Consider the following 27,289-nt stretch of genomic DNA (forward strand, 5'->3'; position numbering starts at 1 on the left):
ATTTTAAACACTGTCATGTTACAGACACACATGTCCTTAGGACATGTGTGTGTAAAACATGCACTTTAAAATAAATTTCAGGGGTGCAGGGGGGGTCCTTTGGACCCTCCTTGCACCCATGGAATGCATTAACATTTTGCAAATCGCTAATTGAAATTCGCAAAATGTCAATGCCTTCCCATTGATTCCTATGGGCCTTTTGGCCCGTAGGAATCAATGGGAATTGCGAAATCGCAAATTAGAATTCGCATAATATTTGCGATTCGGTAAAAATTGCGATTTTTACCGAATCGCAAATATTATGTGAATAAAATCATGCATCCCATTTTGCGATTCCTTATTTGCGATTCCCTAAAAATCGCAAATAAGGAATCGCAAAACCTTACAATGATGCATGTGGCCCATAGTGATTTAGAGATGTCCTTTCATGAAAACTGGACGGGCCAGGGCTCCCCTGATGAGTAATAGGAGTTCTGACGTGACACTGATGTAGCTGGCTGAGACGTCACTCACCTTCTCAGAGGCGCTGGCTAATTTAGATCCCGTGGAGTTGAAAGCGATTGCAGCAAGTGGACTGTCGTGAGCAGGAATTGTGCACACTGTGTTCTGTTCAGAAGAAAATGAAAGTGTTTGAAATAATGTCCTGCTCATGTGCTGCCCATGCCACATTGACTGTACACACAAAGCACCCATCCATCCTCCCCACTACTACCAGACACCAATTACACACTAATAATCGATTATTTCTAGAGCGCTTGGTTACTCCATTTGGAGCGTCCCAACGCCAGGAATTCATTCTCTAGTGAGAAGCCTAAAGAAGCCCTTGATATGCTGTTCTGATAGCACTAGATTTGCCGGAAAAAACGTGTCTTCATTTTCTTCCGAAACACAGATTCGGAGCATTCCTGTCTCAGATTCAGCAGCAAGGTTTTCCACTTTTTGGAAGCTAAAGGAACACCCTCCCATACGTGCTCTTTTCGTGATGGGAACCTTAGTGAGCACAGCTCCGGCGGACCTAAGACTTCTGCAGCACAGGTGAGGTTTCACCAGAGGTAATAGGTAGCGGGATCCTTTGCCATTCAGAAATTTATGACAGAAACCCGTGGCTTTAAAGTACACCTTCTTGCTTAGCGCGAGCCAATATAACTTAGCAAGGGCTGGACACATACAGGAGCGCCTTGGGAGGTTCCACAATAGACGTGCTGCTGCGCTCTGCATCCTGTAAAGACTTTTCAGCCTACCTTGTGTGACACCGAGATAGAACACATTGCAATAGTCTAGCCTGGACTACTGTTTTCCTGGCGGATTCAGGGAGCAAACCCATGATCTTAATAAATGTTTTGAGGATACCCAAACATTTCCCGGCAAGGCTGGCAATCTGGCTGTGAAATGATAGTTTAACATCAAACCAAATGCTGAGGTTCTTCACTTTCGGCTTAGGATCCGGTAAAGGTCCAAGAACATCTGCCCACCAAGCAGAGGACCAGATAGATGGAGGTCATGAAGAAGGTCCTTCGCCTCAATGATACTCATCGTTGTTTGTTTATATGTTTCTCTGCTATTTTGGAAAAAAATGGAAGCAAGGAGATGGGCCTGAAATTTTCCGGTTTAGCCAGATCCAAAGTTGATTTTTTAAGGAGTGGCACAATAGTGGCATGTTTCTCCCCGAGGGTATTTGGCCAAGCACAAGTGAATTGCTGAGCAGGTCACACAGTCCAGGAAGATTCCCCACCACCCCACGAGCCAAGATCATGAGCGGGGCAGGTTCAGCTGGTGACCCAGATTTCACCTTAAACAATGGCACACAATTCTTCTAGGGATAGGTGTTAAAGATGGAAAGCCTATCTCCCTATAGCCAGATGGTTTAAACCAAGTTTCAAGGGTTGGAGTGTGCCTTGCTGCCTCTAGGAAAGTGTCATATATTTTGGAAACTTTATCAGAGAAGAATAGGGAAATCGAATAGCAGCTTTCCACAGATGGGGCAATCTGCATGGAGACATGCTCCAAAGAAGACAAGGATTTCACAACCAGTGTGTTCCCAACCATCGTAGGGACACCCCCTTCCCCCTTCCTAATGGATTCCTTTTGTTTATAAAATTAACCCAGGGAGAACGAATCCATTTAAGATAATTCTCTCCCTCCCCCTTTTGTTAACATTTGCAATCTGCATGGAGACATGCTCCAAAGAAGACAAGGATTTCACGATGAAGAAAAGGGCTTGTGAAGATTTGTGAGCTAGCTCAATCTTTTGAGCATAGTTCTGGCTGCGCTCAAGTTAATCTGATTGTGATAGTCCTTCAGTGCCTTAAGGTAGTTGGCTTTACTCATGGCACTGTAGTTTGTGCCTCAAAGATGCTCTAAGTGTTACAAGACGTATTTTGCAACAGTAGTTCCTCGTTAAACCACTCAGCCGAAAGTTTAGAGCAAGTAACTAACTAATATGTTCTAGGCGCAATCTGGTCAAGCGCACCAGTTATCCAGTTCTTCAGTTGTGAATTTGCCATGTCAACACACTTACGCAGGACTGGACGGTTAGCAGCCAGGGCTTCCATAATGGCAGCAGGGGCAATCTTAATCAATTTCAGCGATTTACAATGCTTCCCTTCCTTCAAAATAGGTAAAGGGGTAGTCTAGGAGATCTGAAAAGGGAAAATATAGTGGTCAGACCTACCACAGAGATGGACGAATCCATCCAAACCTCTGATGAATTTGAAAAGATGGCATCTAACGTGTGGCCTAAACTATTTGTAGAGGCGCGTACCAGTTGTATAAGCTAGAGTGCTTCCAAATCCTCAATAAGAGTAGAAGCCAAACAACACGTTGCCTCTTCAAAATGGAGATTAAGATCGCCACACACTAAAACATCTTTTAATCTCTGGCACTGCTTTATTTTGTACAATGTCCACTCCTTATCTTTTTCCATTCACAAGAACCTAACAATGAGCACTTAACATGTGTGATTTCCCAACTGAAGCTCAGCACAAGTGTACTGTGTCATGAGAGGGAGCAGAATTCCCTCTTTTCCTTAGCATTTTAGGCTGTTCATAGCAGCAGTGCTACCTTATTTGTTTACCGAATTTTTCAAGAAGTCACTTCCTTTTTCATGTTTTATCAAAATAAATATAAGCATTTTTACACATCCCAATAATTACAATCTTCTCTACTTAGGGCAAGTCGGCCTTTTTATGGGAATCTTACACAACTATATCATTTTAGCAATTTGAGCTCTGTCTTTTCTATCAGGTTAAGATTTTTTCAGTTCTGATTTACTTTCAATGCACTAGAAAGAGCTTTCTTAAATTCCTTAAATTTGTATTCTTGTTATAGAATAATATATGTTGCTGTCTTTATACTTCAAAGGCCATCATCAGTCACTAAACTGGAAATCAGAAACGAAACCACAAAGCATACTTAGGGAGGCATGGGCTATGGCCATTGTGAGTTAAAAGTGTGTGTTCTCCAGTGGCGATTTCTTAGGCCCAGCGTTGACTAATATCTTAAAACTGAACTTGAATCCCTCAGTCATGTGCCACTAACGTTCGTGTAGCAAATAAGTTAGCTAAATATGGGGTATTTGTATTTCCCGAAAGTGGATTTCCTCACTCCAGGTCTCCTTGTGACCATCCCCAGCCCTGGAGGATCAAAAAAGAACCAACTATGCCCAACTCACCAAATTGTTGGCATCGTAGAGTGTAATCTCCCCCGTGGTCGAGCTGGCAGGGTAGGCCAAGTAGGAGTTGGAATGGTTAATAGACAATGCACAGAGTCCTAGGATTCAACAGTAGATAGATGAGGGTAAACATTTACAGGCAAAACAAAAATCTTATCAAAAGCAAAACTTGGTTTGAACGATTTTGAGGATAACTCAGATTTAACAGGGTACACCTGTATCACTTTGCAAGCATCCAAAGGAAGCCGCAGCGAGGCAACAAGTGGCAACTTTCTCACCCTTCACCTAACTGACTACACCCTCTCCTCTTACCTCTACAAAGGCTACAAAGTGAGTTGGCTTGTAGACCCCATGACACTTTACCAAATATTTCTTCCCCTCTGCTCTTCTTGGATTGGCAAGACTGAATTCCGGTGTAGACAATATACTGAATCCAGCGGTTGCATGTCAGTGGGGCATCAATTTCAGTCTGTACCAAGGTTTATCCACTAAGTAGGAGTTCTTTAAGAGATTACCAAGCTGGTGTACGTCAGCGGCAGAGGTCCTCCTCACTTGAAATCTGTCCATTTGCACTCTAGGCTATCCTGAGTTTCCTGGCTTCATTTCAGGAGAAGGAACACACTCGTCAAATATTCAAAAGCAGGGTTGACATGTATGAGTTAGTGCTGCACTATCATGAGGGTACCTGTCAGAGAGGATGCACAGGGACATTAATTAGATCCTTAAAAGAGACAGGAAAACATAGTTGTTTCGTCAATTTCAGGAATGCTTGCATTTGTGGAAAATATTTATGTGTGACTTTATGCACTTGGCCATGGAGAACTGTGGATTTACACTCACGTGGGTAATGACCAGTGATCCAGTTGGTGGAACCTGTCTTTCTTAAAGTGCATCATGTTTAATTCAAGGAATAGAAGTATTCTGGTTTTTTTAATATAAAGAATGGCATTTCTCTTATTGCTAATGTGTACTTAAGTGGGCTTAAGAGTAACGCAATGTGCGTTGATCAAAACCTCACAGAGTAAGAGAGGCCAGGCCTAAAATGGTGTATAAGTGACTTCTTATATGAGGTCTAAGTGTTTCACACATAAGGGTTGCCAAGCTAATGGATGGGCAAAGCTCATGAAAGGCTGAGTGGCAGACACCTCGCAGGCGGCTCTCTTGAGGTACATATAAAGGATACTGGGGTACACATGCTAATATCGAGATCTGCTGATTAACAGCAACCTCAAAAGACAATTGCACGTGTCATTCATAGGCGCTGAATCACAACAATGTCTGTGACAAGGACATGGGTAACAATGCGACAGTTTGGCATCCAAAATGAGCTGGCCTGCTGGGTTTGGTGGACATCAGTGATGAGTGGAGGGTCCCTCATGAAACTGCTTTCTGTCTTGTTCCTGCAATGGCACTCTTCATTGACCAGGAGTAGCCCCAGTATTCCAAATGTGAAGTGCCAAAACTGAGATCTGATGACTGCCTGCTCCTTTAGGTGCTGATGCCAATCCAAGACTAAGCATTAAACTGATTTACAGAAATGAATGTGTGAATTATAGGTATCCAGGGTCACAGCTTCATCACATGCACACTCTAGCGGGCACTCAAGATCTGGGTTGTTGTCTTGGTTTCTGCGCCAGTATGTGTACAGCGAAAGCAGTAAACTAATGCTTTCCTTTTATGTACATGGACAGGAATAAATAGATATTTCAGGCTTTTCTAGTAGAAACCACTAACATTTCCTGCCTACGTTGTTTTCCGGAAATGACCTAGTTTCCTGCATCCTGTTGAGCCTCCTTCTTTTTGCCTACAACTTGTGTGTTATTTATTTCATTTTCAGTTTTGTACAAAGTAAGGTCACTATCCCAGGGGATAATAAATCACTTTACAACGACTGTAGGTGGAGGGACCTACAATCAACAGGTGACACGAGTGTGTACAGAAACATTTTCATTGTTTAGTGGTGAACTGGGTTAAATATTTTGGTTCGTAATACTCTAGGCAGATTTAGAAGTATATGTGAAGTGAAGAAGAAGAGAGATGGGCCAGTGCAACCAACGATAGTTGGTAGATGTGTAGAAAGAACACGTTTATGAAACGAAAGAGGGGTTCGTTAGTCGGCAGCAGTCGGAGTGATCAGGCGACTAGACAGAGTCGAGGAGGGAATCTCAGTGAGGTACCAAAGATTCGAACATATATTCATTCTTTTCAAGGGAGGGATATTCAGATACCCTAACTGTCTCCAACAAGTGGGCAACAGCAGGGAATTATCAGTAGGTGATAAGGCATCATGAAGAATCAAACTGAATTCAGAAGATTTTTCTGGCAGGATTTTAAATGTATAAAGCACGGGTCCTGGCCTGCTTACCTTGATAGTTTTAAAAAAAAAAAATTAATCTTGATAACGAATTGGAAAACGCAGAGGTCTTGTCGTACCTACGAGTTTCCACATGAAGCTGGTTTGTGTTGTGAAGACATCTTTGTGTCTGGCAGATTCTACATTTCTTTCAGTAGTGGGACGTGTTAACTTTTGAGTTCTTAAAAACGATACATGCTGATCTCAAAGTGCAGCAGACTTTGAAAGAGAGCCGAGTTCGATTAGTGCAGGTGTAATGTGTTTATATATCTACCTGTCAATCACATTCTGCCTCCTGCATTGAGGTTCGATTTTAACACAGCACTTCTTGTAGCTGGAGGCCAATATGAATACACCACGTGTGCCAAACCCTTTGTTTATATCCTTACACAGTGCGAATTTCTTTATTGGTCTTCAAACGTGTTAGCGGATAGTGGACAACGGTTTCTATTGGATTTCTGAATTGAATATGTTGTGGTATAGAGTGGAAGCCAAGTGATTTTGCATTTTGAATCGCTTGTCCGGAGAGGCCAGCGTCTTGTGATTTAGATCATTACTGCTTACGGGGCTTTCACAATTCTATTAGATCAAGATTGAGCTTTAACTGACAGGTGGTGATCTGCCTTTGCTTTTTAGACACACAATCCTAGATGTGATTTATTGTGCTGTAAGAAACTTTCTAGGTAGGAAAACAGTCTCCAGCCTGAAGAGTTGAGCATAAAATGTCAGAATGATGAGCTGTTAACAAAGAAGATATCTTCATAGTATAAGAAACCAGTTTGATCTCACAAGGTGGAAACACAATTCTACTTCAGTTAAACCTTTCCCTCCTATTTAGCTTATTTTACACTTAAAAAAACATGAGTGCTTCTCCTACGAAAATTATGCGCCCCCTTCATTTTAACAACTAGAATCAACTCGTCCAATTCCAGAAGTATGCTTAAAAAGTCTTGCTGTGCCTATCTTGCAGGAAGCCCAACCTAGAATTTAAACAATCCTACAAACCAATTCAGTACAGCTCTCCACAGATTTACACCTACCGGTTGGGTTTCGAGGTGTTTCGAGCAGCGTTTTAAGGAGTTTCATGTCCTTGATGTTATGGACATAGACTGATTCCTCCAGACACACGATCAGCCTCTAATAGTGAAACCAAGGAGAGAAAAGGAACAATATGCTATTAAAACTTGTCAATACTCTTAAAATATACAAAATAAAGAAACATACATATGACTTGCAGTGGATCACTGGCGTCCATGATGACAAAGCTAAAGAAAGACACCAAAAAATCATACACCTACCCTCCAACAACGCCCCAACCCCACACATGCCTTCTCAGAATGCCCATCAGGGAACAATCACTTTGTAGCTGGTTTCTGGTCAGGCAACAAACAGTGTGACTGTAGGCTATATAATGTGTTAAAGTAAGCATTATTACTTAAGTTGTTCTTTTATGATGCTGCTCAGTGCCATCTGTGCCCTAGATAATATTTCTATATTAGTAATTGAGAAAGCATGCTATTTGCCTGGAAGATGAACACCTGTTACAAGTTCATTAAGCAGAGGTTTGGTTTAACTTCAAGTTAATACAGAGTTATGAGATGTGTGATTGTAGGTCCCACTGACTACCCATCCTGAGTAAAATAAAGCATCAAGGTATTGTCTTCTGTCGTGTCTTTCTACCCATTTCACCCGCTCCAGAAACCTTATTCCAAGTATAATACTTCCATATGGAATGGAGCATTAGTAGGCCAAACCCCAAGTTGCTCAGCATTTTAAACAGGGCCTGAAATAAAATGGGGCCACGTCATGTTCGTTTGGGAGGCCCACCACAGAGACTTCTGATGTGCAGCACCCTTATGTTGGTGGAATTGGTTGTTGCTCTCCATTGCCTTAGTATTGCCCTCAAACTCCTCCTTGCAATACTAAACACAAGTTAATACCAGTTAATTGCTTTAGAAAGTTACAACAGGGTGGAGCAATCAGATGACAGGTGGAAGATAAATCAAGCGAGAAGGAGGAGCAACACATGGGAAATCTGTCAAGACATTTTCGGGAAGGTGTTATCGGTGTGACAACTTAGGCCACATGGCAAATTACAAAGAATGTATCGAATGGAAATCTATATGAAAGCACTGTGGCAAGAAAGGTCTTTTTAGGTCTCGCCTGCGTTGCAGCGCAGCTGCTCGCTTGCGAGATCTATAGTCGTTGGTTTTTTGTCAGGTTGCTTTGGAAGTGGGGTAGAAGCTCCACCCAGCCTCGCTTTCAATTGAAAGTAATGCTTTTTGTGTTCTCTCCCTGTCTCCTTTAGGCCCCGCCCATCCAGACTCATCTTTGCCGTGCCTGCTCGGACACCTAATTGTGCACGCGCACGTTGTCTCACCGCGTCTCTTCCGCCTTATTCTCACTTTCCCCAGATCAGCCTGGAAGCTCTCGGGGCCCCTGCACAGCGTCTCACGTAGAGTATTACTAGCACGCTGGCCGGGAGATGCTCACTTTCGAGCTGGGGAAGCAGGCAGCAGTCAGTTTGAGCCACGTTCAGAGAGTAATCTTAATTTTTTGGGTGTTTTGACAAGCTACATATACTCTCCAGTTATTACATTACGATTAGGTGGATGCAGCGTTTCTTGGGAGGCACATGCCTGGCTCCTTCTACGCCATTTTCAAAAAAGAGAGTTTCCCAGAACACCAGAAAGGACTGGGTATCAAGTAGTATCAAAAGGAGTTCCTTTCTGTGTTACTCACTTTCTATTTGTGACCAAAAGGCCTACACACTAATATCACTTTTTAGTGTTCAATAATGACACGGATAATTCTAACTGTACAAAACTAGAATTGCTTTTGTCTCTCAAATTCTTTTATTTCAATTAAGTTAAAAACATTTGAATTCATTTATTCCATAACATTTTTTTAAAACACATTCTAAAAAGATGATTCTCTAATACATATAAGCATTCCTATACTGATTCCAACTCAAATTCAAAATATTCACTACAAAGTAAGATTTACACAATAAAAAGTAATATAATCATAACATCAAATATAAAATAATCGAAGAAAGTCCTTTGTCGACGCGTTTCGTTGCTTTGTGATGTTTTAACACCTCCTTCAGGACGACTTTTACTTAAAAACAATGATTCTTCATTTTGAAATGTATTGCCAAGAGCAAGGCCATTGGGGAGGCTAGACAATGGATGGATTTAAGAGAGCTGAATACCTCGGTGGTGGTGGACCATTACTCTCTACCAAATATCAACAAAATATTAAATTCTCTTAATGGGACCAAGCATTTTTCCACTCTGGGTTTAAGCTCTGGTTACCACCAGATAAAATTGGACCCACTTCACAAGCGCCGACTGACTTTTTCACACCATTTGGCACATATAAATTCTTGAGGATGCAATTTGGGTTGATATCTGTGGCCTCTGTATTTCAGAGGGCTATGGAAAGGTTGTTAAAAGGAGTTGAAGGAGTGAGAGTGTATCAAGATGATGTGCTGGTGATTGGTGCCAACTTGGAGGCGCATAACAGGAGATTGCATGAAGTATTAGCGAGATTGCAGAAAAGTGGTCACACTCAAACAAAAGAAATGCTAATTTAATGTCACTGAAATACAGTATTTGGGGCATTTAATAACAGGTATGTGGATTCGACCCAAGAAAAGTCTAGTAGGGGTGATCAGGAACTTACTGTCTCCTTGTGTAAGGATCAATCAGTAAATTGTAATGACTGAATTCTCTAATAAATTTGCTCTGAAGTTTGCAGAAAGGACTGAATGTATGAGGTCATTATTGAAGAAAGGGAAGGAATTTGTATGGTGCAAGGGATGCCAAAAGAAATTTGAGGATGTAAAGTTAAGTTTGGGGGATGCTGCAGATTTTGGAATCTTTGATACAAACAATGAGACAATAGTATTGACTGACGCCAGCACTAAAGGACTTGGAGCTTGCCTTATGCAAAAATCAGGTGGGAAGTATAGAACCATTTTATTTGTTTCATGTGGGTTGAGGGGAGCTCATGCCAATTATTCTGTTACAGAAAAGGAGGTTCTTAGTGTTTTCTAGGTGATCAGGAAATTAGGTAGGTTTCTGTGGGGGTGTATGTTCAAGGTCAAGACAGATCACAAGCCTCTTAATGAGGTATTTTCTAAGAAAGGTATATACTAAATTTCAAGTCCCACTCACAAATGGGTGGTTGCACTTCAAGAGTTTGACTTCATTGTGCGAATGGACCAAGGGGAAATAACCTGCAAGAAGATTGTATCTCGTAGATGCGTTTGGTGCAAGACAGAGACAAAGAGTTGGAAGATGAATGTTTTGGAGGTGACACATTTGAGAAAGAGGTGAGTGTTTGTATGATTACAGAAGGTGTTGTTCAAGAAGATGAGATGTAAAAGAGCTCCAATCAGATGAGTGTATGCAGAAAGTGATGAAGTTGATGACTGGTGGGTGGTGTAGCAAGGACACATGTAATTAGGACTTTTCTGGATTCTGGCAAGTAAGGAATGAATTAGCAATAGTAGATGGATTATTATTGAGGTGAAGTAAATTGTCCCATCAGATAATTTCAGGAAGAAGTTGGTTGTTCGTGTCTATGCAAGCCATATGGGGATTTCCAAAACTAATGAAAGGCTCACAGAAGTGTACTGGTGGCCTGTAATTGATTTGATAGTTGAAATAGAGATGAGGGAGTGTACTAAGTGTGTGAAAGTGGCAAGGCTTTCAAGTGCAGGATGCAGCCTATGGTGATAAGAGAGCAAGCTTCAGGCCCATGGGAGGATATTGGTTGGACATACTAGGACCAGTAAAAGTGAAAACGAGTGACAAATATGTTCTGTCGTGTATTGATAGGTACCCGCGATGGCCAGCGATAAAAGTGGTAAGTTCAATAAAATCCAAAGATATAATTTGCTTTTTGGTGGAATTATTTGAAATGGAAAGCTTTCCCTCCTCCATTCTTACTGACGAGGTCCAACTTACTTCTATGGTGGTTGAACAGTATTTGAAAGTAAGAGGAATCAAGCACAAGAAAGCAAAACTTTATCACCCAGAAACTGATGGAGTAGTTGAATGCTTCCTAAAGGCATCAGAGGAGAATTTGCAACAATCTTTGGTGTGTGGAGTCAGTTGGAAGGATAGTATGAGAAGAAAAGTTAGGGAATATCACCTGAAACCACATTCCACTACAGGTGTGTCACCATTTCAGTTGTGTTGGAGAAGAGTTTGCAGTAGTGAAGTTTTACCAAGTTGGGTGAACAGTAAGCGAAGGAAGTGGATGATCAGGTGGAAGATGTGGAAGGATGGAGAGAAAGAGAAGAGAAAAAAAATGGGGAAAATAGAACTGTATGACAAATGCAAAGCAGTTTAAGAAATTGTGCTGTGTGTTGCTGCTTGGGTACAAATTAAGTCTCCAAGGAAGGCTGGATATAAGGTCTGCAAGTTTAATCAACATTTTAGAGTGATTAAGCTTTTTAGAAAAGCTGTTAAAACTAGTGATCAAAAAATCTGGAATCTCAACAGAGCAGCTAAATCTGCGCTAAGTGGGAAGAAAGGTGTATTCTCACAGGATAAGGTGGTTTGGCAGATCAGTGTTAGACCACAATGGGTAAAGAGGAGACCAGCACGTTTTCAAGAATATCTATAATGTTTGTGGTACTAATGTTTAGCAAGACAATGTATTTTGCTCTGTGGTTTTGATATTCGAGACTCATGTATGATCATCAGGAATGTAGTGTGGTGTTTATGTTATACTTGTATATATGTTCTGTTCTGGTACTTTAGTTCATTAGGTAATGAGGGAGGTGATGTGGTATCTTGTATCTGGTTCATGGTAGCTTAGTGACACTTGGAGGTTCTGTATCTAGGAGATGATGGACAGTTCTGTAGCTTGTGCGTCATCTCTAGAATGTTATGATTAGAATGGGTTGGCGACAGAAATCCTGGCTGGATCGTGGCTGACACTGTGGATGGAGTCTCTGGATTCATTGTATCTAAATAAAGACGATATATCCCAGACAACACTGGCCGGTCTTCCTTCAACTCTACACTGTCCTATTGGTGACACCCAAAAATGCATCAGACAAGTTACTTGATGTGTTTGTGGACCACTGTTCTTGGTGGGATCTAATCAATCTACACTATAAAAACCAAGGTAATGCCTATCACGCAAAATGGCTGTCGTAGAAGAAAACTCAAGGTCGATGTTTTAAAATGTGTTACCAAGTATGACTACTTGGGGCTCTGCTTTGAGAAGCAATTGGGTTAGTGATCATTGATAGACAGGACTAACATCAGATTATTACAAAACTGAATGGAAATCCTTGCATTGTAACACAAAGCAGGTGGCCAATCCCCGAGTATGATTCTGCAGATCTACTGCGGTTTTAAATGAGGCCGCATTATGGGTAATGGTAGCTTAAAAAAGCTCCAAGTTAAAGAGAATGTCTTCTTCAGGTCCCAATTGGTTTTACGTCCCAGAGTCCCATTGCTGCCTTTACATCTCGAAGTGGGCATTTCCACAATACCAGCTAGGGCTGGATTGAAACTGTATTATACTGGGTGAGTGTGCATTGAAACCCCTGCGGGTCAATATAAAAAAAAAGCATTCCAAGAAATGGCGCCCTCCCAGGAAGGAATAATAATAACTGGCAAAATTATGTTCAGAACCTTCTCACAACTAGAATATTATTGGGAGGATCCAACTTATATCGGTCCAGGCTCATTTGAACTCGCCAAGAGGCAGTATTGGTTACACATAGAAGGGGGAACTGGTTAAAAGCACAAGATGGTGACCTGACAGCAAAATACCTCACTCACAAGTCAACTCATCGGTTTGAGAAGTATTTGGATGGGTTATATTTGGAGTGGAAAATGTTCCTACATATAAGGCCCAGACTGGAGATTTTCCCTGCCAAGTCTATTTGGCACAATAAAGAGGGAACTAAAAGGCAAGTATTTATTAGAATTGCTTCATTAGGAGTGAAGACATTGTGATTCAGTTCATGCTATTGTGCACCAAATATAAACAGGCACAAAGCCTTTGGTTTATCCCGTTATTTATGTTAAAAGGCACTTGTACAGTAGAGGATGCAATGACACTTAGTTTAAGGACTGATGAGCCACCAATTGTTACGTTATTGTCTGCCTATCTATGGTCAGAGTGGCTAATAATTACATGTATACTGGCCCCTCTGTTCAAGTACCAAAGGGCATTTAGACATGCAGTCTGTCTATTTGTTTAGAATACCCCTATGCTGCTAGCAATTAGTACTATGGTCCCAATGCAAGCAACAATATGTTTTTTTTCTTTTATTGATGGATTTACCTTTTATCTTTGCAGAAGACGTTCCCCTCCTTGGCCCCTTAGTTGATTGACAAATTATGCGGACAATTACTATAGGGTGTTTAAACCCATATACAGTATTATCTGCTGTGTGTATGTTGGCCATGCCAATGCTTTTTTAAGCTGCGCTGCACAGCAGTTACTCTTCTGCACAACATGTCTAAACATTGACAAAGCCAATAGCTCTTGTATCGTAGGTGAAAGCTATGCTCTTTTCCAATGCTTGTTTCTAGCTACCGAGGATGATGCCTCCTAAGGCTCACAGGTCTACACATTTGTGACTTCTAGCTTTATGTTTTAGTCTGTGTAAGAATGCCTGCTCTCATGCCTGAAAAAAATGATGTCCCTATACCTTTAAAACACTCCTACACACTTGCACCTAAATATGAAAAGTAACAAAGTAGACTTACAAGCACCTTTATTTACTAAGGCGATAGTTTCAACTTTGGCAACAGTTTTTTGTTGAATGCTTTAGCTCCTGTGCATGGTCCTCTTGCTACACTAGAGGAATAGTCCTACCGGAATGATTTGAAAATACACTAGTAAAAGAGGCGCTATTTCATCTCTGTTTGAATAAATGTTCCTGTGGTTTGTTTCAACAAGCAATGTTGATTATGGAAGTTAAAATTGCTCCCCACACCCCCCTTGCCACGTAGGAACCCGGACATGACTTACTTGAGGGAGCGAGGTAACACGCCCAAAACACATCACTGATTCCCCTACTCAGAAAGTGTCCTCCTTCCCAGCAGTGGCTGTGTATGAGGTCGATTTAAAGTGCTAATAAGCCCCAAAGGGAGCTGGAGATCTGAGATTAGACGCCCAAAGCTAAAGAGGTCAGTTCTCAAATTCTAAAATTCATTTTAACGAATTATAAACAGGGCATCTGGAATTATGCAAAAGTGCGGCTGCTGCATTTTTCCCATAATGATAGGTTTGTCGCATTTGTCACATAATTCTTTATGTACTGCATAATCTGCAGATTTTAACAAAAAAATATTTTGTTTGTAGCTCAAACGGTTCGAAAGTTACTAAAAAGGCAGCAACAAGTTTAATTTTGCAGGGAGAGGCCCTTTGCAAAGGTCACCTTTATGTAGCTTATTGTTAAACTGGTACTGAAGAGACAGTGTTAACAAGTTAAAAACTGACAAAACAATGAAGTAATACCGTCACAAAATTTCCTGCATAATGCCATATTATTTGCCTTTTCTTGCTGCATAATTTACTTAACCCTGCCACATAATTAGGCCCTCCACTGCTGTATACTTCATGGCCATAATAACAAATAAATGAACCCACATTACGAATGGCCTATTCAATTCCGATCCCAGTCCAAACCTCCGTTTGCGCAAGGTTTGGAGTTATTCGCAATGCAGAATTGTCACCATGTCCGTCAATTACTTGGAGTGATAAAGTCTGACCCTGCGAGTTCAATTTCGTCAGCTCTAACTTGATGGAATTTATCTCTGGTAAGGGACTAGTATTAATTACTGGAACACTGTGCTTTTAGTGTGGTGAGAACCAAAACCTACATTTTAGTCCTCGAAATCTTGTAATAGGTGATAAAGAATGCACCCTATAAATTCCAACCCACATGGAGTTGGATTTTAATGGTGCGGTAATGATCTCCTCCAGTACTGGTTACTTGTAATGAAGGTAGTTGTGTTTATTACAATCAAGAGATTTCCATTTAGCACCAAGAACTAGTGGTTGTACAAGGCGGAATTATAAGGAGCATTAGCTCTGTCATTTAAAGATGTGCATCAACACAGTGTGACAGAGGGTGGGATGGTCCTTCCTTCAGAACCACCAGTCAAGAGAATTGAACAAACCAAGTTTCTTGGGAACGCTGCAAAATTACCACCAGTTCTGAAGACTTCCAGCACTAAGATTTGCAGTTCAGGCCAAAGATTTTAGGTCATCAGTCCAAAGTGATATACTTTTGGGTAGATTTTTCAGCATTTCAGGCTTGTATTTAAAATTTGTAATATTCTGAACCAGAAGTGTGACAACTGGATTTTCTATTTCGCTTAAATGACAGTGCAAATGTTTCTGGTAATGTCTACGGTGTAGGCATGGAGAAAAATTGCCAATTCTGCAGATTGTAAATGACTGTTAGCTCTTCAATCGTTAAAAGGGGTGATAAAGTTTGGCATAAAATAATTATAACCCTAGAACAGACATACCCTTTAACCCCAAATTATGTTGCAATTGTAACAAAATGACCCCAACTAGCTGCACAAGGGATCAATCACGTAGAAGATTTAAAAAAATGACCACCGCCAGCTGCTTTATTTCATGTGTGATAAATGCAGACAGTTATGGATTCTTGTAATAAACCAGAGTAGTGCAACAAATAAGTCTACTGCAATACATGTCTCCTTATCCATTGATAGCTGAAGTATCAGGGGAAAATAGTTCAGACAATAAAGAGCTGAAGAAGAGGTAGTATTTAATTGTCTAAAACAATTGTAATTCTGTACAGTACCTTTTACACGGTCCTGAGGTACAGGCATTGTTATTGTGACGTTTCCCCTCAGCTGTAATTACTTAAAACATAAAAGTAGAGATGTTGTCTTGATTGATTGATTATAAGATTTGTAGAGCGCACGAATGCCCGAGGGCGCCTTGGCGCTAACATGACTGAGACCGAATGAGCGGAGGGCCTAGGGTAGCCGGGGCCAGGCTATCCCGAAAAAAGCCAGGTCTTTATATTCTTTCTAAAGATTAACAAAGAAGGGCTGTTTTTTTATTTCTGCAGGGAGTTTATTCCAGGTTATCGTAGATTCCGATTGCGTGTTGTGATGGGTCAACTACACTGTAATGACGAGCAAGATACCGGCTTTAACAGCGATCTATAGTTATTACTGATTTGTAATGTCTGTTTACTTGACACAGTGCACTGCTGCCAACTGTAGTGTTAGCGCTCTAGCCGCGCTAGCGTGCGTGTGACGCAACACCCAAGGGGCTAGAGCGCGATGGTGTGTGCATGCGTGAACGGCGGTTCGTGCCTCGGGAGGGCTAGTCGGAGCGCGATAGGAGTAAGACGCCCGGCGCTCTTCCTGCTGAGTGTCCTATGATAATAAATCTTCTGTACCCTTAAACCCTGAGTAGTGTGGTTATTTGGGTGCAACTCTGGGACCCCACAGTGGCGACGAGGAGTGGGATCTTTTTTTTTTTTTAAACCTTTATTTGGAGACAAGCAAAAGACAGCAGTGGTACAGTCATAATCCATACAAATAATAAGAGGCAGTGCAATGTGGCAATATGATCGAAATGTCCAGGCTGCATGTCAAGGCATAGTACAGTGCAGACAGTAATGGAAAAGACATATCAACAGTAAACGTGCATCGCGGAGCACATCCGAACAGAGCAGTAGGTGATGGCAGGGGTTTAAAGCTGTAACACACAGTCAATAAGGTAGGGAGACAAATACCGACCCAGTGGACGACCAACCACCACTCACCATGTGGTCAGAGGAGCGCCCCCCCCCAGCCACCAGAAAGACAGCAGTTACTTGCTTTACATATCTAACACAGGGATATCACAGTATAACATACATAATCAGTGCAGCTAACTAACCCCAACCCGGTCTTCACTTTCAGAGTCAGAGTCCTGCACCGTCCTAGTGAGGAGGTACACCTGTAACGGGCTCCAAAAGTCCTTAGGCCTATTTCGAACGGGCATCAGCTCCGCATACACGTTGTATTGGTCGTGACAATAAGTGAGATCACGTAACCAGTCTTTGAATTGTGGCACCCTTCCTCGCCCCCAACAGCAAGCCACTCTCCGTTTGGCCAATAGTAAGGCCACATCCACAAATCTACGGTGGATGGCAGGCACCTCCTTAGTATACCCCAACAGGAGGACTATGGGGTCGAACAACACCCCATCCTCGGTCATAATCTGAAGAACAGCATGGACCTGCACCCAGTACTCCAAAACGGCCGCACACTCCCACACCAGGTGCAGGAAATCGGCACCTACTGCCCGGCATCGGGTACATCTATCGTCCTCTGACAATCGAAACCGAAGTTTCCTGGCCGGGGTATAATAAAACCTCTGGATGAATTTGTAGTGTATAATTTTCAAACGGCAACTGGAGGAGATATTAGCAGTAACACCACAACAGTACTTCCACTGTTCATCAGAAATAGTAATGCCTAGTTCAGCGTCCCATTGCTCCCGCACCCTGCTATCCGGGGCAGCACGCTGCCGTCTAATGGCACCATATAGCTTCGAAACCAAATGCCGCCCATCGGAGACTAACAGTACGTGGAGTGGTAAGGTCACATCCGGCTCCCTAGGGAATTCCGGCAGTAAGGTACGCAGGCCCTGTCGCAGACGGACATAATAAAACAACTCCAAAGGGGAACAGACTACATCACCAAAAAACTGGTCCCGGGTGCGGAAAGTGCCCTCGTGAAAAAGGCTTCCCCAAGTAAGTGTCCCAAGACGCTTGCATAGACGCTGAAACCCTGTCTCCTGTAGTAGGGACAAAGCCGGATGATAAGCCAGGGGTAGTGCAGGTGAGTAGAGGAAGGAAAGACCCAGTAGTCGCGCCACACGTTTCCAAGCATCCACCGTGCCTGTCACCGTTGCCTGGTGGGTGTCCACATCGTCCACATTGCCAAGCACCATACCTTCTAACGGGAGAGGATGGGCGACCCATTGTTCAGCCGCAAGTTGTGGCATAAACGGCGTGGGACGCATCCAGTGGTATGCATAGTGTGTCTGAGCGCTGAGGTAGTAAATTTCAAAATCAGGAACATCAAAGCCTCCATCGACATAGGGCAACGTTAAGGTAGCCCACGCCACTCTCGGTTGTTTACCCCCCCAGAACAAACGAATGAGCTCTGAGCGGAGCCGTTTAAAAAAATAAGCTCCAGGGTGATATGGAATATTCTGGAAAAGACACAGAAAGCGGGGTAAGACCACCATTTTGATCAGGGACGCCCGACCCGCCATGGACAGCGGTAATGACATCCATCTCGTGATGTTATCCGCCAGTTTAGTGATAGCTACACCATAGTTAAGCCTAATAGTCTCCTCACTACACAAAGAGACCAAAATACCCAGGTATCGCAGCTCCGAGTCACACCACTCCAAAGGGTAGTCCAACGGAAATCGCTGAACCGCCGCAGTGAGCGGAAAGAATTGGGATTTCTGCCAGTTGATATGTATCCCAGAAACACCCCCAAAGGCAACTAGCTCTCGCAAAAGTGCATTAAGATTAGTCTGTGGATCCTTCACATAAAGTGTGATATAATCAGCATACAAAGAGATTCCTACTTGGCGTTGGAAACAATTAAATGCACTCTGTTGGTGCAGCTGGCGGATTCGGCAGGCAAGGGGCTCTATAGCAATGGCAAACAGGAGGGGAGAAAGGGGACATCCCTGCCTGGTCCCTCTTGTGATAGGGAACTGGGGGGAAAGCACACCGTTCACTACCACCCTCGCAACCGGATCAGTATACAGCAGTTTGACCCAGGAGATAAAGATCCGAGGGAACCCCATCCTGCATAAAACATCAATAAGGTAACCCCACTCCACTGAGTCAAACGCCTTAGTGGCGTCCAGGAAAACGGCAGCTACCGGGAGCTCCGGAGCAATGGTAGGGATAAGGGAAAACAAAGTACGAAGATTATGGGAAGTCGCCCGGCCAGGCACGAACCCGGACTGATCAGGCAAGACAATAACAGGCATGAGCTCAGAAAGTCTGACCACCAACACTTTCACCAGAATCTTGACATCACAATTAAGCAATGAAAGGGGCCTATAGGAACCCACATCTCGGGGGTCTTTACCCGGTTTAAGCAACGAGGTGATAGCAACTTCCCTCATAGAACCCGGCAGCCTTCCTACCTCAAGGGACTCCTCAAAAACCTTGCAAAGAACAGGAGCCATAATATCCACGTAACATTTATAGAATTCGGCGGGAAGGCCGTCCAGCTCCGTGGCCTTCCCGTTGTTCAAGGACATGATGGCACCCCTGACCTCCTCCACCTCAAGAGGCCTACCCAGGAACGCCCTGTGATCGTCCGACAGCCAGCAAAGCGCCAGATCATCAAGGAATCCGCCATATCGCACATCGCTCGATTTTTGTGTAGTGTACAAGTGGGTGTAATGGTGAACAAATGTCTCCTGAATCTCTTTCGTGTCTCTACAGTGAGTGCCATCCGGCAAGTCCAGTTCCAACACGTCCGAGCTATATCTCTGATGCCTAGTAAGTGCAGCAAGAACCTTCCCAGGTCTCTCCCCCTCACAGTATCTCCTAGCCGTCCAGTACTTCCCCCTATGCTTAGCCTCCCTGGCAGCCTCCTCCTCATACTCTGATAGCTTACTCCGAAACTGACCCAAGAGGTCGGGATCAGAACCAGCCTGCAATCTGCGTTCCAGGTGTCGTAAATCAGCCTCTAAGCCCTCAAGAGTTCGAACAATAGTTTTGAGCATCCCACAACTCTTGGAGATAGTGACACCCCGGATCGTGACCTTAAACGCCTCCCATATCACCTCCACACTATCAACAGATCCTTTATTCCTAGGAAAGAAAGCCTCCACCTCCTCGCCAAGTTCCGCCTTAAAAACGGGGTCCAATAGGGCAGTTGGGAAGAGCCGCCAGGGTGGACGCGGCCTGTGCAACCCGGGCACCGAGAGCACCACTCTAACCGGGCAATGGTCAGAGTACGTCCTAGCCAGGTGTGCCGCCTCCCGCAACCCCGCTACCAGCCCCCTGGAAAGGAAGACATAGTCCAGTCGTGCCCATGAGCGAGCCTGGGCAGTGAAATGCGTGCTCTCTCTACCAGTCGGGTGAGCATACCTCCAGCTGTCGATCAGCCCTGCCTCCTCCACAATGCCCCGTAAAACATCCCTGGCTTGTGTATTGTACTGAGGACTACCCTCCGATCTATCCTCCAGAGCCTGCATTGCCAGATTGAAATCCCCTCCCCATACAATATGTGAGGCCTCTACAGCAAGAACGTGGCCCCAAACGGTAAGGAAAAAGGCAGGCGTATCAACGTTAGGTGCATAACAGTTCACGAAGAGCACAGTGACCTGCCCGAGCCTCCCCCACAGCAACACATACCTTCCCTCAGGATCCACTTGTGACCCCAGTTCTTGAAAGGAGAGCGATTTCTTAATAAGAATAACAGTTCCACGAGCATATGAGGAATACGATGCAAATGTCCTCACTGTAGCCCACCTCCCACCAAATGTAGGAGCAGGCAAACGCCGCAGATGCGTCTCTTGCAGGAAAGCCACTTGTATTGCATGTCTATCCAAATACTGTATTACATTTCGACATTTCCTGGCATCATTAAGCCCCCGCACATTCCAAGACAAAATCGATAGCTTATCCACAGTATCAATCAACATTACCCATGATCAAGGTGCCACGGGGCACACGGACACAGTGCACTGTCCCAGACCCTCAGCGCAGGGCAGCGAAATGTCATTACCGCACAACGCGGCCACTCCAACAACCGCACTCCACAGTCATCCCAGCCATCTCCAATCCAAAAAAACAGATACCCCCCTCCCAGTCCCATACAACAACAGCCGTGCAACAGGCACGCTGGCAGTACAAAGTGTAACGCGTAGCACACACACCCTGTCCCCTCAGCACCAACCATAAGCGTCCCAAGAGTAGCCCGCCCCTGTTCATCCTCTCCTCTGCAACAATGGCAACCATGCGCGGGCAAACCAGTCGTTCCTCCATACGCAGTAGAACAGTACAGGCCCGAAACGGCCGAGGACAAAGCAGAGCAGTGGTCACAGGCCAATGTCAGGACAAGCACACAGCCGTAGCCAAGCTCGCCACCATCACAAGAAGCAGGCCGAACACGCGCTGCCAACATCCCCACCCACCTGATCAACCCCCAACTATCAGGACCCCCAGATACCTTCCCCCCCCCCCATTCATCCGTCCATTCAACCAACAAAACAGTCGCACCAAGAAACTGAAAAATAGTGGGGCATTCCCGATGGGGTGTCCACCAGAGGTGCACATCACCACTCCCACACACCACGCCGCACTCCGAACCACAGGGCTCACACACGGCCCAGGCGTAGTGTGGGGGTGGGTGCCCGGAGCGCAGCAATGTCGTCAGCCACCGCTCCCTTACTGACCCCCAATAGCGGCCACTAAGACCGAACCAGTGACCATCACGTCCATCTCCAACAATACAAGGCCGGGAGTTCCTAGGCCACAGAAGCAGTTATATAACTGTCCGCACAAAATGCGCGCCAACGTCGCCGCGCTGAAAAACCGAACCCATATTCAAGCGTCCTCCTCCTCTCCCGCCGATCGGTTGGCCTCCTGTTCCCTCTCATCCTGTCGGTTCTGCGCAGATCTTTCCCCCCTGATGCGTTTCACAAAGTCCTCCGCATGCTGCGGGTTCGTAAAGAAATGTTGCTTCGCCTGGTGGGTCACCCTCAGCTTAGCAGGATAAAGCAAAGCATAGTCCACTTGCAGATCCCGAAGTTTTTTCTTGACCGCCAGGAATTTACGACGTTGGTCTTGCACCATCGGCGTGAAGTCAGGGTAAATGGTGAAGTTGACTCCCTCAAAGGAGAGCGTGCGATTAGTGCGAGCCGCCTGGAGGGCAGCGTCTCGGTCCCGATAGTTCAGGAGACGCGCAATGATGGGGTGCGGGGCAGCCCCTGAGGCCGGTCGCGGCCCAAGGGAACGGTGCGCTCGCTCCACAATGAACTGCGCAGAGAAAGGCTCCGCTCCAACAGCACCAACCAGGAGTCTCTCCACATACATCTCCATTTTCCCCACATTCGTCGTCTCCCGCACACCTACCACGCGTATGTTGTTGCGCCGACTCCTCGCCTCCAACTAGTCATTCTTAGCGGCTATCACCCGCAGGATATTGTCCATTCTCGCCAACTGGGTGGTATGAGTGGCAGCAGTATTGTCGTGATCAGAGATGCGCTGCTACGCCGAAGTCAGGCGCTCCTCATGCACATCCAGTCTCTGTACCACTGCATCCATGCGCGATGAAAGTTTGTCCACTTTATCCACAATAGTGGCAAATCCCTGCCTCATCTCCTGCATCATCTGCTGAAAGTCCGGGGTAGGAGGCTGTAGCCCAGCATCAGCGACAGGCAGGGGGGGAGACCGCGAGCTCCCGGCCTCCTGCACCAGGCGTGTACCCCTCCTGGCCGCCACCGAGTCGAAGGACAGCTTGGGCTGCTTATTGTCCGGATTCCCCATAATAACCCGCTCCTCCTAGCGTGGGGCAGCTTACAAAAGCGATGGCAGTCACGTCACAGGCAACTTCCTAGCGAACACAAAATCACCACAGCCGGGGGCACGAGCAGGCGCGAACACCCCGCCACTCCCGCCATAGTAATGGCCGCCGCTCACCTCGGGCCGAAGACGTGGTCCCCTCGTGTTTCGCCGTCAGGACCCGGTGTGTCTCCCGCAACACTTCTCCACGCGAGCGTCCCCAGGTCACAGGTGGCGGTCACAATCGCTTGCTGCGGTGGAGTGCTCAGCAGAGTGCCCAGCCGCCAACAGAGTCCAGAGGGGGGAGGGGAACAGGGCCTACAGCCCACGTGCGAGGCCGCGGTTTGGAGTAGACAGAGACGCCGGGCCTCGGAGCACTCGACTTCCGGAGCCTCAGGCGGTGAAAACTTCAAGCCCCCGTAACTTCAGTCAGCAGGCTCCGATCATCACAGGAATTGGACCAAGTGTGGACAACAGCTACACCACCCAGAATCCGGGGTCAGATCAGGGATCAGCGATGGCCAAGAGGATCAATACACGGATAAAAGCTCCGGGCGGCAGGAGCCTCACGGCAGTGAGGCCATTCTGCAGTGCGCCCTCTAGCGCCCCAGAGGAGTGGGATCTTTCCCCACAGACACAACCCTGGAAAAACAGTGGAGGAGAAGGAAGAACCCGAGACGCACCAACTGACACCACTAGCCTACAGAAGAAAGGAGAAGGCGGAATATCACCGCAGGAACGCACGGGAAGAGCGCAGCAGAGGCGCAAAGGTCAAGACAACACACACCACTTGTCCAGGAGCCAAGCAACGCAGCGACCTGCACAGAAGCACGGTAGGAAAGCGGCAGTGTCCCCACCAAGGCCCTGGCGGAAAAGGAAGACCACGTTGAAGGGGGAAGAGGAGAATCCCGTCCCAACACGTCACAAGAAGAGAATGCCAGCGCGCCGGGCTGCCCCAGGAATCGGGGAGGAAACAACAGCGCGCCTGGCAGCCCCAGGAACCAGGAAGGTGAGCCAGAAAGACAGGCCAGAATGAGCAACCAAGCGTCCTCACTCACGGCACCGATCCCATTTCTACCCAAGCCAGGTGAACCCCAGATGAAATGGGAAGACTGGAGGGAGTACTTCAAGAACTACCTTGAAGCCCTGGAAGACGAAACCGGAGATGAATTCATCAGCGCGAGAAGGAAACGAATACTTCTACATAACCTGGGCCCTGAAGGAATAAGAGTGTTCACGAACATAGCGACGACGCCTCGACAAGCAGCCGATGCAGACGTCTTCAAGCAAGCTCTAGAAGACCTAGACGCTCACTACCGCCCAGCAGTATGTGTCTTCATTGATCGGTTCAACTTTCAACAGAGGAAGCAAGGGGAAGGAAAATCGATTGACGACTACGTAGCAGCTCTAAAAAGACTAGCGGTCACGTGCCAGTACGGGACGCTTGAAGAAGACTTTATCAAAGACCAAATTGTGATGCACGCCACCAATAAGACTGTACAGGACAAGCTGTGGGCTCACGGAGAAGCGACATTAAGGGAAGTAATTGCGATGGTGAAGAAAGCCGGGCTCTCAAAGCGTTTTGCCGAAGCAGCAAAGAGAGAAAATGCACAAAGGATCATGGTCAACAAGGTAGATGACGCCGAGCCATCGGGAAGACACAAGATGGCGCCCAGAGACAGCAGAGGAACTAACAAATGGGCGGGAAGACCAGGACAGTCGGGGAAGCAGTCCTCGTACAACAAGTCCACGTGCTACAGATGTGGGAGCACTAACCACGCAGCCCAAGACAAACGCTGCCCGGCTTTTCGCGCAAAATGCATGTTCTGCAGTCTGATAGGACATTACGAGAAGGTATGTCGAGGGAAAGAGAAGAAATCAGTGGTAAAATACATAGCGCAACCGCAACCAGAAGAAGAAGCTGACGAAGAATCAGATGAAGATGACAAGAGTGCTATGTATTCAGGAGCAAGTGTTAGGCATAGACAACAAGCGCTCTGACAAACCGCGCGCAGACATGCTGATAGGGGGAGTGAAGATCAGAATCGCGATAGACTCAGGATCCCCGTACACCATAGTTCAGAGGTCGGTATGGGAGGAAGAATTCAAACCCAGCCTGGGTCCCAAGTTGGAACCACCCGACATACGACCAGTGTCATACAAAAGCAACCCGATCCCTATGGTGGGGTACCGGAGCCTGAAGTTCGAATTCAGAGGGAGAACAGCGACATTCAAGTTGTACGTGGCAGAGAAAGGCCACTCGGATCTAGGATGGAGGGATCAAGGAGACCTCGGAATCAAACTGGACCCAGGAGGCATAGAACAAGTGCTGCTGACGGACATAGAAAATTGACCGGACCTGGAGAGAGTGAGAAGAGATTTCCCCAAAGGCTTTGGAGGTAAAGTAGGAAAGCTGGAGAAATTCATGTATAAGATCATACTCAAGGAGAACTCCCAGCCAGTGTCCCACAAAGTCCGTAATGTGCCCATCGCGGCGAGGGAAGCGGAGCAACGAGAACTGCGCAGGCTGGAAGAACAGGGAATAATTGAGCCCATAGATAGCTCAGAGTGGTTGGCTCCCTTGGTGGTCGCCAGAAAACCCAATAGCAAAGTGCGTTTGTGTGTGGACTTGCGCGAGTTAAACAAGTGCTTGGTAGTAGAGAAATTTCCGCTCCCCAGAATCGAAGAAATGTTGGCCAAAACTAGAGGTGTGAAATGGTTCTCCACGGTGGACCTCACGTCAGCATACCATCAAATTGATCTGCACCCGTCAAGCAGGAAACTAACGTCCTTCATCATGCCCTACGGATGCTATCAGTTCCGCAGGATGCCCTTTGGGCTAGCGTCCGCCGCAGCGGTGTTCCAAAAAGTCACGCACCGTCTGTTCAAAGATGTCGAAGGCATCCAGTACTTTCAGGATGACATCTTAATAATGGGGAAGGACCGTAAAGACCACGATAACAAGTTGAACAAGGTACTGGGCGTACTACAGGAGAAAGGACTGACGGCAGAGTGGGAGAAGTGCAGATTAGGTATGGCATCTGTCACCTATCTGGGGCACGAGATAAGCGGACAAGGGATCACTCCCAAAAGGGAGAGTGTGAAGGCAATCTGCGATGCCAGAGCCCCAGCCAACAAGGACGAGGCGCGGTCATTCCTAGGAATGGCCGAGTACTACAGCAAGTTCGTCCAGCACTTTGCCACGAAAACTCACAAGTTGAGACAACTAATAAGAGACAAAACAATGTTCCAGTGGGATGATGAAGCGCAGAGAGAGTTTGAGGAACTGAAAGAAAACATCAGCCAGGCCGTGCCCTTACACGGACATGATCCCTCAGGGAAAACTATTCTCACCACTGATGCCAGGGAAAAGGGCTTGGGAGCGGTTCTCGCACAAGAAAGAGAAGACAACACCATAGAAACACTCAGCTTTGCGTCCAGAGCGTTGTCTCCCACTGAACAGAAGTTCAGCGTGATTGAGAAGGAGATGCTGGCAGTCACGTGGGCTATGGGGAAGTTCCGGCAGTTCCTGTGGGGTACGAGGTTACAGACTTACAGACTGACCACAAGCCTTTAGTCAAGGTGCTCGCCTCAAGTGAACATGCCACAGCGACCCCGCGTGTAGCCAAGATGACTCTTAAACTGCTAGAATACACATACGATGTGGAGTACATCCTGGGGACACACAACAAAGTGGCAGACTACCTCAGTAGGGCCTCAGCCATGGAAGGAGCGCCCACCCCTATAGCAGAGAATGAGGAGATGGTAGAGGTGATGGAGGACACGGAAAGAGCCATCAGCATACAAGAGTGGGAACAAGCATACGAGGAGGACGAAAACATAAAAGAAGTCGAGAAATATCTCGTCAAAGGATGGCCAGAAAAGAAAAGACTAAAAGAGGTGCCTAGAAAATTGTACGAAGTGCGAGAGGAATTATCCATGAGTGATTCTGGAATCTTCCTGTATCGCCGTGACAAAGTGGTGCCACCAGAGAAGCTGGTTCCAACCCTGCTGAACCTACTACATGAAGGTCACCTCGGCATAGTTAAGACCAAATAAAGGGTGAAACAGATGTACTGGTGGCCAGGAATGGACATCCAAGTTGAGAGGCATGTGAGGGACTGCGCCCAGTGCCAAGGGGCAGACAAAGTACTCAAACCGTTAAGACCAGCGTTGGGGAAATTTGAACAACCCCGTAATCCCTGGGAAGAAATTGCAGTTGACATTCTAGGACCGATATTGGACAGCCAAGGGACAGCCAAATATCTGTGCGTCTTAGTGGACAAATACTCCAAATGGCCAGAAGTACAAGTGCAGGAGGAGATGGACTCAGACGTAGTTATTAAATTTCTCCCCTCAGTGTTCCTAAGAGAAGGCATCCCAAGAACGATTCTAACCGACAATGGCCCGCAGTTTACATCAGAAAAATGGTACCGATACACGGAAAGGAACGGAATCAAACCCAAACACACCTCGGTGTACCACCCGGCAAGCAACGGACAAGTGGAGAGATTTAACCGAGTCCTCATGGGGACCATTCAAGCTGCCATCATGCAAGGCAAGGACTGGGAAGCAGAAATCCAAAGGATGATGTGGGCGTACAGGATCACCCCCACCTCAACAGGGTATAGTCCCTTCCAGATCCTACGGGTCAGACACCCGTTTGCGAAAGACAATGTGGTATGGAAAGAAA

General features: G+C 45.8%; 1 protein-coding gene across 1 annotated transcript in view; it reads right to left on the reverse strand.

Annotated features, from left to right (window-relative positions):
• The window catches only part of WIPI1 (WD repeat domain, phosphoinositide interacting 1), a 312,079-nt gene that overhangs the window by 114,014 nt on the left and 170,776 nt on the right, over positions 1 to 27,289 (reverse strand). The window contains exons 4-6 of the mRNA XM_086930963.1: positions 7,064 to 7,160; positions 3,671 to 3,768; positions 514 to 606 (exon numbers count right to left, since the gene is read on the reverse strand). Of these exons, the coding sequence (XP_086787089.1) occupies positions 514 to 606; positions 3,671 to 3,768; positions 7,064 to 7,160 (288 nt within the window). The remainder of the gene's footprint in view (positions 1 to 513; positions 607 to 3,670; positions 3,769 to 7,063; positions 7,161 to 27,289) is intronic.

The sequence above is a fragment of the Lissotriton vulgaris genome, chromosome 7, assembly GCF_964263255.1.
Source record: "Lissotriton vulgaris chromosome 7, aLisVul1.2, whole genome shotgun sequence".
In the NCBI taxonomy this organism is placed as follows: Eukaryota; Metazoa; Chordata; class Amphibia; order Caudata; family Salamandridae; genus Lissotriton; species Lissotriton vulgaris.